General features: G+C 34.2%; 1 protein-coding gene across 2 annotated transcripts; it reads left to right on the top strand.

The window, feature by feature from the left end:
- Nucleotides 1-4034: 4034 nt before the first annotated feature.
- On the top strand, nucleotides 4035-9194 carry LOC115981998 (uncharacterized membrane protein At1g16860-like). 2 transcript variants are annotated; one of them, XM_031104467.1, is made up of 5 exons: nucleotides 4035-5041; nucleotides 6172-6234; nucleotides 7792-7947; nucleotides 8030-8241; nucleotides 8385-9194. In XM_031104467.1, exons 1-5 carry the CDS (start codon nucleotides 4301-4303, stop codon nucleotides 8575-8577), a joined length of 1365 nt encoding a protein of 454 aa, XP_030960327.1. In that variant the 5' UTR covers nucleotides 4035-4300; the 3' UTR covers nucleotides 8578-9194. The 2 variants fall into 2 exon arrangements, with proteins under 2 accessions (XP_030960327.1, XP_030960328.1); XM_031104468.1 differs by lacking the exon at nucleotides 6172-6234 and having other exon boundaries at nucleotides 4041-5041.
- Nucleotides 9195-12005: the final 2811 nt, after the last annotated feature.

Genomic DNA, 12005 nt, shown 5'->3' with positions numbered 1-12005 from the left:
AAAAAAAAGTTAATGATTTATATGAAAATGACATTACACTAATTTCAAATTATTATATCAATAAATTATGAAAAATGTTGTGAAATATTTTGAGTACCTAATATTGTTATTTAATTTAGGTTAAAATGTTGGAATTGCTTCTAATTAATCCATTAATTTTCCAATTTACGTTATGGTTGGCCACATTTTTGTTTTTTTGTTTTCTTAATATAAGAAAGTAGTGTCTTAGTCTCTGGCCAAATTAGTTCACTTGTTGCACATAAGAAACTCAAAAACCTGATAAACTGATAATGTGGTAGCTGAAACTTAAGACCTTCAAGTTTATAACATGCCCTGAAGTCCATTAAACTCGTCACCTAGTGTCCTTGAAAGACTTCATTTTCATTGTTAACCTATTTTAAAATGAAATCTTTTTTTTTTTTTTCTATTTTTTGTCCAAAGCAACATCATTTTTTATGTGAGTTTACATTAAGATATTTATGGAAAGAGTATATTAATGATATTGTTGTAATATTCAGGGGAGTAAATTGTGAGTTCTCATAAATAGGAATCAATGTAGAGGTACCTTCAAATTTACACAATGCAAATAGTATTAAATAGGTTGAGAAATACAATACCTTTCACAACCGTTTATATAACATGTTTTATATTTGGTGCATATAAAAAGCGGCTTTAATAACGACTACATATAAAAATAACAACTACAATCACACTTTTCACTCTAACAAATTGTAGTAAAAAAAAAAAAAAAAAAGTTGACCTCAATTAATAGCATTTTAACCCTAATTTATTTTTTATTTTGATTGTGTTTATTACTTGGCAAAAAAGTTTTTTTTTTTTTTAAATTTTAATTTTTTAACTTAGCAAAGGTGTGATTGGAATTAATCATGCACCGTTCAATCCATCCCATCGTTAAACAGAATGTAATGATACACAACATATGTAGAAGATCTTCTGGCAAGCAAATCTAAATTGTAGGACCCAATCACCCTCAGTGCCAACTTCCTAATGGGACAAATGGATGCAGTTCGACCACGACAGATGATAAGAAGTATAACTTACTTTGAATAAAAAGATAATGTTACTATGAGGGTGCTCTCTTTTGGTATCAGTAAGCTTTGGTTTTCATTGGATTCATTACAAAATGGATGCTTACTTTTTTAATTGAATCATTTATTTAGATGGGAATAACTTGCAAAATCAAGATTAATTCAAACACTTCCATTGTACCGGTTTAGTCATGCAAACAAAATATTTAATATACAAAAAGTTGGAGGAAAGTGAGAAGATTTTGATGAAGTTAGACTTGAGCATGACTTAGAGCCTAAACATTGAGTTTAAATAATTTATATGTAATAAAATCAGTTATTTTATTACTCTTATTAGTAATAAATTATTATTTTTTTGTTTAAAATTATTGAGGAGGGAAGGGAGATATTGTTGAACCCACAACTTTAGTAGAGACAAGAGAAGTTGTAGGTGCCATTGGCCTACAAAGTACAAACTCATTTCCAATGCCATAAATATGATATATATTAGTTAGTAAACATTTACGGCCGAAATAACTATCCATACTCAAAGGTTTTTTTTTTTTTTTTTTTTTTTTTTTTTTTTTTTGTTGTTGTTGTTGTTGAATAAGAGGCTTGAGTTTTGAATTCTGCTTATACCAAAAATTAATTAGTTTCTTAGTATAAAAATAAATTGCAAGTTTGCAACTACCTACCATGAAATGTGCATCATACATTCGAAACCAATTGTATTTATTATTTTATATATAGAAAAATAATGATTGATCATGAATGTTAAATGTCTCAATACATTCTTTTTTCATAAGGGTAATCATTATTTAATCAAAACAGATTTTATCATAAAACAGGTCTTATTTTAATAAATAATGTTAGGACCATAATTTTTGTCACAACTTGCCTATATGGAATGTCGTGAATGGTGAAGTTATGGACCCACCACTTGTAACTTGCTACATGAGTAAATTGTGACAAAAGTTATGATCTTAACATTTTTCCTATTTTAATATGTGATGGTGTATCAATGGCTACACCCATCCTTTGAAGAGGAACATAATCAACAGCTCTCTGCACCTACAACACAAATGAAAGCTCGGTAGTGGCATTCTAATGCCTAAATTAGTATCTATTTTTCAATATAAAAGCTTAAATTTGGTAGATTTCAGACTCAAAGATCATTAATTTTCAAGACTTGTGTATTTCCATTTAGAGATCAGTCTTCTACTAGACTTTAATCATTTTTTTTTTTGAATGAACAATAATATTTATTATAACACACACAAAAATAATAATAGTGTTTTAAACCGGATTTATAATACATTATATAATCAGAGTACAACTATAAAATGACATATTCTTTGTAATTGTAGATCATTAAATCGTGAGTTTCTCCAAATATCCTACTTGCAACAATTCCTTTTTTCTTTTTGGGTGGAAAATTGTTCCATTATCTTGAGCCAACCGACAAGGGCTTTAAAAAAATTTACTCTTAAATTCAATATTTTTAATATTAATTTGTTAGTACTTTTTTTCTTATAAAGATCTTGGTCAATTTAATTTGAGAGTCACACCTACAAAACTTTTGTCTATTTATTCCATGAATTAATTATCCTAACTCCCATTTTAACTCCAGCCCTTATTAACAACATTTAAAAAAAAAAGGGGTGGGGGGGGGGGGGGGCAAAAGTTGTGTCCAATACATTTTTTTTTTTTTTTTTACAAAGGTGGGTGTTTAGACCTCTTCGAGTATCTAACTATTTTCTTAGAGTACAACTATAAAATGGCCTATCCTTTGTAATTGTAGACCATTAAATCGTGAGTTTCTCCAAATATCCTACTTGCAACCGTTCCTTTTTTCTTTTTGGGTGGAAAATTGTTCCACTATCTTGAGCCAACCAACAAGGGCTTTAAAAAAAAATTAACTCTTAAATTCAATATTTTTAATATTAATTTGTTAGTACTTTTTTTCTTATAAAGATCTTGGTCAATTTAATTTGAGAGTCACACCTACAAAAATATTGTCTATTTATTCCATGAATTAATTATCCTAACTCTCATTTTAACTCCAGCCCTTATTAACAACATTTAAAAAAAAGGGGGGGGGGGGGCTAAAGTTGTGTCCAAGACATTTTTCTTTTTACAAAGGTGGGTGTTTAGACCTCTTCGAGTATCTAACTATTTTCTCAGAGTACAACTATAAAATGGCCTATCCTTTGTAATTGTGGATCATTAAATCGTGAGTTTCTCCAAATATCCTACTTGCAACAATTCCTTTTTTCTTTTTGGGTGGAAAATTGTTCCACTATCTTGAGCCAACCAACAAGGGCTTTAAAAAAATTCACTCTTAAATTCAATATTTTTAATATTAATTTGTTAGTACTTTTTTTCTTATAAAGATCTTGGTCAATTTAATTTGAGAGTCACACCTACAAAACTATCTGCCTATTTATTCCATGAATTAATTATCCTAACTCCCATTTTAACTCTAGCCCTTATTAACAACTTAAAAAAAAAAAAGAAAAAAAAAAGGGGGCCGGGGGGGAGGCCTAAAGTTGTGTCCAAGACATTTTATTTTTACAAAGGTAGATGTTTGGACCTTTTCAAGTATCTAACTATTTTATCAGATGTATATAATTTCCCGTTTCATATGCATTAGGTTATTAAATGGAAAGTTCTCATGAAGGTGGTCTCAAGATGTTGACAAAAGCCTCGTAGGTATCATTAAGGCATTAGGAATTATTAAACCAAACCCATCGGGATTGTTAAGTCCAAGATTTGATGAAGGAAGAAAAGAAAAAGGCTTAAAGAATAAAAAAAATTTCACATCTTCTTACTATAATTGACAGTTTGTGAGCGGTGGAAAAGAAAGTAGGTCTCGTGTAAAAGTGTGAGATAGTGATCGTGGTAAAAATTATGAATTATTATATGTTACAGGAACAAAGAAAAAGGTAAATAAAAATGACTGCATAAAGTCCCATCATGTCCCATCAGTTTCACACAAAAAGCCAAACTAATCACTTCTCTGAACTCAGGCTCAGCATCAAACACACATACAGTTTACAGTACCGCCATTTCAAGACATAGGACACATCCGTCATTATTCAAACTCCTCAGTCCCTTTTCTGCCATTTCACACACATTCTCTCGCTCTCTCTCTCTCCTACTTCCACCTACACACTCACTCACACTCACAGAACTCTCACTCACTTCACAACTACTCAACACATCTCTCTCTCTCTCTCTGTCTCTCTATCTTTAGAAACAAGAAGGCGAAAATGGGTAGTCGAATTCAGTCGCACCAGCTGAGCAATGGGCTGTACGTGTCGGGTCGACCCGAGCAGCAGCAGAAAGATAAGCCCACAATGGGTTCACGCGCCGTCCCCTACACCGGCGGCGACGTCAAGAAATCCGGCGAGCTCGGCAAGATGTTCGATATCCAAATTCTCGAAGGCCCGGGCCCACACCCACCTCCGTCTTTGAAATCCTCACGCCCGTCAACAAGCGGGTCGCTCCGATCCGGATCCGGGTCCACCTCCGGCCCACTGAGCTCCAAGCACACAACTTCCTCCGGCCCAATGACGAGAAAGTCCTCTGGGCCCATGCCGCTCCAGCCCACGGGCTTAATCACCTCCGGCCCGCTCGGATCATCAACTGGGCGTCGGTCGGGTCATCTGGACTCCGGGTCCGGGTTCGGGCCGGGGAAACCGAGCTACGGTGCGGCCGTGACGAGCTTGGGTTCGGGGGCGGAGGTGAGGGTGGGGATTGGGGTGTCGAAGGCGGCTGTTTGGGTGTTTGTGGTGGCGGTGGCGATGGGGTTGCTGATTGGGGCGTTTCTGATGGTGGCGGTGAAGAAGGCGGTGGTGCTGGTGGCGGTGGGAGGAGTGTTGGTGCCGGTGGTGGCGGTGGCGGTTTGGAATTGCCTCTGGGGGAAGAGAGGGTTAGTAGGGTTCGTGAGAAGGTACCCCGATGCTGAGCTTCGTGGTGCTCTTGATGGACAGTTCGTCAAGGTCACTGGGGTAATTTCACTTCCATCTTTTTTTTTACTACGTATTTATTATTATATTATATTATATATATGTTATTAATGGAATCTAAGTAAGATTATAAATTTTTTTTGGGGTTTACATTTAAGGTAACACATGTCAATTAAGGACCCAACCGAATCCTAGGACCTTGTTGTGGTTATTTCGTAATGATTAACAATGGATTAGGTGTTAAAAAAAAAAAATACTAAAAATTATTTTTTAATTTTTATTTAGTCTGTTGAAGATGTATAGCAGACCTCCAAAGTTTTAGGGATGTGGTGATGATGATTTTGGAAAGGAATATGGGTAGTTTAGTTGGGTGAAAAGAAGAGAGAAGCCGAAAATAGAAAGAGATTTATTTGTTTTTTATATTTACTTTTAGGGTTATATATGTGATGTGTGGACTTGGATATGGAATTATGGATGGATGGGTCTTTTCTTTGACTAAGGCAATCTTTAACTGAGATTGACATTTCTGCTATTTATTTATTTGGGTTTTGTTTTGTTTTGCCTTTTGTTTTAAGATTCCTTAGCTTTGGTTTGATAATGATGTTATGGATTTTTATTAGGGAAGTGAGTGAGATTTTAGATATTGCATATGAGACCCAGTCTTTGTTCTTGGGTTTGAATGCCTTGTTTGCACTTTGCATGGTGTGGGATTGCTTTGCAAGTTAGGAACTTGTTGAAGGTACTACTTTGATTGGCATGTGAACTTGTCCGGGGGGTACGATATGTTGCAGGTTGGCAAGGTTGCATGTGCTGGTTAGAATTTGGAAGGGACCACATTTTGCTTTTTTGGTGGTAAAAGGATATAGATTTCAGTAAGTTGACTGCCAAACATGGTTTTGGAATGGGGATTTTAAGTAGGAGTAATCTTTTGTTCTACCCTGATGGTTTTACTGCATGAATGCATGTAAACTACTTGGAAGTCATGAATGCCAATTGACTACAGACGCCACTAGACTTTGCCAATTTCTTAAGAGGGTCTCCAAGATTGATTTCAAGATGGGCCTTTTAATGTGATTTTATACCACTGAAATGATCATGTTGGTTCATTTAAATGAATGGTCTCTTTCATTGTTAATGTTGACAAGCTGATGTAATGTTTCGTATTTTGTTAGATGAAGGTGGAAGACTTTGTTGAACTTCAAGCCACCTTGTTTACTCTGGTCCACATGAACAATGTATACTTTTTCTTCATCTTTCTACTTGTTACTGGGTTACTTCTCTCTGTTTATTTTTTGGATAGGTAGATGGTGGGGGTGTGGATGAAGTTGGGGTTTGAGCCACAACCTGTTTGATCTGGACCAAACTGGTCCATCACAGATGGTTCTGTTGGAATACTACGTTGGATCTGGGGTTTAGTTGTATTTCAAAACCTGCCTAGTTTTGGCAGGCACAAGAGGAACCCGGTGAAACTGATCCGAACAAACCCCCCCTCCTCAGTGTTGTGCCTTACCCCTCATTGCCCACCTAGTCCCTTTTTCACCTCACCCACTATGCCCCTCGCCAGCATCACACAGCATCCGATCTAGCCTCATTGTCACAACTCACCATTGATTGGTGCAAAACTGAGTCAAATTTGGCGTCGGATCATTGCCACCACATCAGATCCAGCCAATTTTGCTTGATCTCCCTCCTTTGGCAACCACTCACCCACAACCTAGGGAAACTGAGCAATCTGACTGCCAACTCAAAGAGGAATCTCGATCAAGAATCCAACCCATTTTGGTTGGCAACAATTTGAATCTCCTGCACCTGATTGAGATTGGATTGGATGATGGTTATGCAAGAAATTAGAACTGATACAACCCGTGCTCAGCCTGAACTATAGGGCTATCACTTGAATCCCTTCTTTGATTTTAATTTGGAAAGCGTAAGAATCATGTTGAAAATATATGCAGATTCTGGTTGAGATTTGAATGAACTTGGATGCAGACTCAGGGAATTGTTTTTTGGTTAAGCCTGAAAAGGCAAAAATTATATTGGGTGGTGGCTAAGAGAAAGAGAAAATGAAGGAACAAAGAAATTATAGACGTTAGAATGTTGACTTTGTCAATAAATCTGGTTTCTAATTCCATGATATAGTGGTTAGGTTGGTTGATATGAATAATAGCCATAACATGAAAATTGAAGTAACAACTTTATGAGGAAGAATATCAATAAGTTGTATGGGAAATCCTGTCAGCTGTTTTGGTTTAGAGGTTGCTATTTTAGCCATTTCATTATCTGTTGAGATAGTCCGAATGGCAAAGGACTATTCTTAGAAAATGAATAGAGTATTATAATTTCTATAGGATTTACTAAGCTTGATTTGGTGGATGTCCACTCCTCAGGATACTCAAATATTCCATCTCCTGATATCAGAATTATGTTCTGCTCAAACAGTATCAAGTAATCTCCAATGTAAGTTTAGTGGGAAAATACTTTTCATTGAAGCGTTTAGAAAGGTTTATCTTATCAAGTTTTGGAAGTTCTGTTGTCAGTCAGAAAGTTCTAAATTCATCTTCTGCAACAGAATACGTGAGCTGGTTTTGAAATTTTACTGGTTGTAGAAGTTTCTTATCAATATACTTGTGTAGTTTGACTTTTATATGATTAAATAACTATATTCTTAATATCTTGATTGATAGGGAGGAAAAAAAGAGAGGATAATTTTTCTATTTTCCTATTTTTCAGTTTATTCTTTTATATAAGTTATTTCAAGTGAAGTAATGAATCATATTTCTCTCTTTATGTAGGTTGTTACTTGTGGTAGTATTCCTTTGGAGTCATCCTACCAAAGGGTACCAAGGTGTGTATATGTGTCCACAGAACTCTACGAATATAAGGGAGTGGGTGGAAAATCTGCAAATCCTAAACACCGTTGCTTGTCGTGGGGATCTAGTCATTCAGAGGTTAGTATTTCCTATTGGCTAGCTTCAAATAATGGTTTGAGGATCAAAGATTGGTAATAATGCAGTTACTTTTAATGAACAGAAATATGTGGCTGACTTTTACATATCAGACTTCCAATCTGGGTTAAGAGCATTAGTAAAGGCTGGTTATGGGGCTAAGGTTGCTCCATTTGTAAAACCAGCAACTGCAGTTGAAGTCACAAAAGAAAACAAGGACTTATCTCCAAGCTTTTTACGATGGCTAGCTGACCGCAGCCTCTCTAGTGATGACCGTATAATGCGCCTCAAAGAAGGGTATGCCAATGATTGTTTTGTTATAAGCCTTCTTGTATGCATTGTTTTGAGAATTATAAGATTAGAAGTTGAGATTCTTAGATTTTCAGTTTTCATACTTTTTACAATTGAATGCTTCATAGAGGATGTTTGTTGTCTTTCAGGTATATCAAAGAAGGGAGCACTGTAAGTGTAATGGGGGTTGTTCGACGCCATGATAACATACTTATGATTGTTCCACCTTCAGAACCTGTCTCAACAGGCTGTCAGTGGGTCCGCTGCCTTCTCCCTACCTATGTTGAAGGATTAATTTTGACATGTGATGATAATCAAAATGCTGATGTGGTTCCTGTGTAAAAAATTTCTATCTTGTCTTTATGTTTTGATAAATTCCCAAGTAAATATTGGAAGGGCAGAATTGATGGAAAAATGCCACACCGCCTGAGTACGCTGTTCTTTCCTGTCCAAATTTAAGTGTGTAAATTGCCCTAGAAGATCAGAGCAAGAAGCTGAAGATCACGTAATAATGAATGAACTCTAGTTGGTGGTTAAGATGCCACAAGCTAGGATGCTAATGGAGATGATGGGGGAAAATGGATTTCCACCATCAAGAAGTTAGAAGATGTATTGTGAGGAAGTTGCACATTTTGATTTTTGCTAATTTGATATGTACATAAGTCGAGTTGATAAGTTGCGGTAAATGGTTCAAAAATGGTTTGCTACTCTCAATTATAGCATAAACTGTAGAATTATTAGTATTTATGTATTAAGATCTGATTTTAATTAGTCACTGTTTGATGGTGTGAATTGTTTATGGGGGATCTTGTCAATATTCATATTCATCTATTCTTGGTGAAATTATGTCTCTGACATAAAGGTAGACCTCATCGCAAGTGAGATTTACATTTACATGGGAGGAAGGTGTAGTCCACTAGATATATTGAATAATTTATCCTGATCTTGCTATGTACCAATGAAGTTTTCCATTCTAGTGTTAAGAACTTGTACTAAGAATAATAGGGGTGTTACTTCTTATTCTTATTCCTTTTGAGTTTCTCATTGGTAGATTTGTTTTATTAAGGTATTGGAATGTATGATAGCAGACAACTTGAGAGAAAGATATAATAAATCTCTATTTTTATTGGCTTTCGTCAATTAATTCAGCTCTACAATGTAACTTATTATTAGTTTTCTTCAATATTTCAATAAGTTTATCAAAAATCTTGTAATTTAATTGGTTGATACCTTAATTTTTAATAGAGACATTCATGATTCAGATCTTCCAACTATCGATGTATAAAAAAAATTTTTAATAAATTTCTTTGCAAAAAAATTGTAATATTTAGTTATTTTATAGACAAAATAGTAAGATATTAAGAGTAGTGTAGTGATTTAATTACACAATATATCTGTTCACAAATTGAAAATTACATGATATAGTGATTGATATAGATAAGCATCTTACATGCTTACTAAAAAAATGCATGTATCCTTCAATTATTATTATTTTGTTTACATTCTTGATTGTGTAAATTCACAAATATTTAATTTTTATGGTTTTTGTGTCAATTGTTGTCAAAGCAACTAAACATAAGTAAGAATGTCATATTCTAAATTTACTATTATAGTAAATTGCCTGTGCGATGCAAATATATATACCTATATATATATATATAGGTATATACATGGATAGGTTATAATAATAATAATGTTTGAGTTTGAAGAATATTATTTCATAAAGTTATTAAAGTAAAAATTCAAAGTTAGGCATTATTGATTGGTTGAAGCTTTGGCTCGATCAATCGAAATGGTAAAAAAAAAATCCCGAAGTCTTTGGATGTCTCGACTGCTGCTTGATTCTTGTTCGATCGATTGAAATGAGCATTTGATTTATAGAAAGTAATTTTCAACCGATTGAAAATCGTGAATCAGGATTTTCTACAGAATTTTCAAATGACTATTTAGAGGGGTTGAAGAAGTTTCAAGTCTTGTGAACAGTTTTATGAAACATTTTAACTTTTCATACGTGACTTTTGATGAAATATAACCATATGGGTATAAATAGAGGCTTATGTTCTCCCTAAAATAGTAAGTTACAAAGAAACACAAGAAATCCTGTAGATATTCTCCAAAATTGTTATTTGTAGAACTCAATAAACTTAGTTGTATCTTGGGGACAAGTTTGTAGAAACCTTTTAGCAACTTGCATATGAGGACAAATATTGTCATAGGATAACATTCAATTATGCCTCCAAGTCAATCACTGATCTCCATTTACTTGAAGTGTTCATTTTGTTCTCTCATTGTTACTCCTTGATTTGGTAAGAATCCCTAACAACAGATTATTTTATGATATTTTATGTAAGATGGTTTTGGAGAATGTTAAACATATATTATAAAGAAAAGGTAAACTAAATTAAAATAAAGAAATATATACATTTTGAGATATTAAAAATTAGTTTAGTAGTTTCATTACATTTTTGTAGCATTCTTAAGGTAATATTAATATATATTTTTTTTAAAAAATCATTAAAACAAATATAAATGCAAAAGAGTAACAAAATCATGAAAATCAACTAATTTGTGTTATGTTCACAAACTACATACCATGAAACAAAAGCATGCCCAACTCTCTTACCTTCTTTCACTTATCAATAATGCAACATTAAGACATGGTGTAGGTAAGTGTGCATGCATGTCTTATAGATAATTTAAAACCATGGTAGAATATGACATAACACTACGAACCAAATATTCACTCTACTTATATACCCAAAATAAAAATTATCCAACCAAATATGGTAGAATATGACTTAACACTACGAACCAAATATTCAATCTACTTATATACCCAAAATAAAAATTATCCAACCAAATTACCCAAACGTACATCATATTTAAGCCCCTAATTTGAAAAGAAAAAAGAAAAAAAAAAATTATACGTAGAGGTTTTGGCAGCTTGATGGTATTGGAGGCTAGTATGACGGAGGTAGCAGTTAATAGTCCTTAATTTTTTTTTTTTTAATACTAATATAGTGGCTCAAACAATTGATCAGATAACAATATATATATATATATATATATATTTTTTTTTTTTTGAGAAACCACAATAAAAATAAGTTAATGTGAACTTTTGAGTAACAGAAAAAAAAAAAAAAATTAAAAGAGGTAAAAAAAATACTAAATTTTAAATTAGAGCGTCATATGGCAAGACAGTGCATGAGGTCTATACTTTTATATATATATATATATATATATATATTTGTGGGGCCCAATAATTTAAGGACCAAGCCCAATTGCTCCTGGAAAATCCGAAGGCCCAATCCGAGGAGAGCTGTGGCAAAAGCTCTACAGTGCAGAGCACAAAACAATTTTTGGAAGGCAGCCGAGGACAGTTTGGTCCTCGGCAGATCCTGAATCCCACCGAAATGAAGGGATAAAACTGGTATAGGGACGAATTTGTAAGGAGATCCAAAATATCTTGGGGAAGTTATCCTTACTACCCTTCCGGATAAGACCCAACACATGACAGAGCCGTATTCTGCAGCCTTATCAACCATACCCAATAATTCTGGGATTAGACTGATGGGACAAATATCAGTCTTGTAAAGATTGACCCTACACGTGGACGAAGGACAATGAAGACGGACGAGTATAAAAGAAGAAAGTAAATAAATCTGAATGGGACCCCATCCCATCGAAAAAAAAGAAAGATCACAGGGGGGAGAACATCTCAACAACACCGGACTTCACTGAAGAAAGTCCGTCGTTGGATAACCGGGGTA

The sequence above is a fragment of the Quercus lobata genome, chromosome 3 (genome assembly GCF_001633185.2).
Source record: "Quercus lobata isolate SW786 chromosome 3, ValleyOak3.0 Primary Assembly, whole genome shotgun sequence".
Taxonomy (NCBI): domain Eukaryota; kingdom Viridiplantae; phylum Streptophyta; class Magnoliopsida; order Fagales; family Fagaceae; genus Quercus; species Quercus lobata.
The sequence above is the reverse complement of the archived record's forward strand: the minus strand, read 5'-3'. Positions and strand labels throughout refer to the sequence as shown.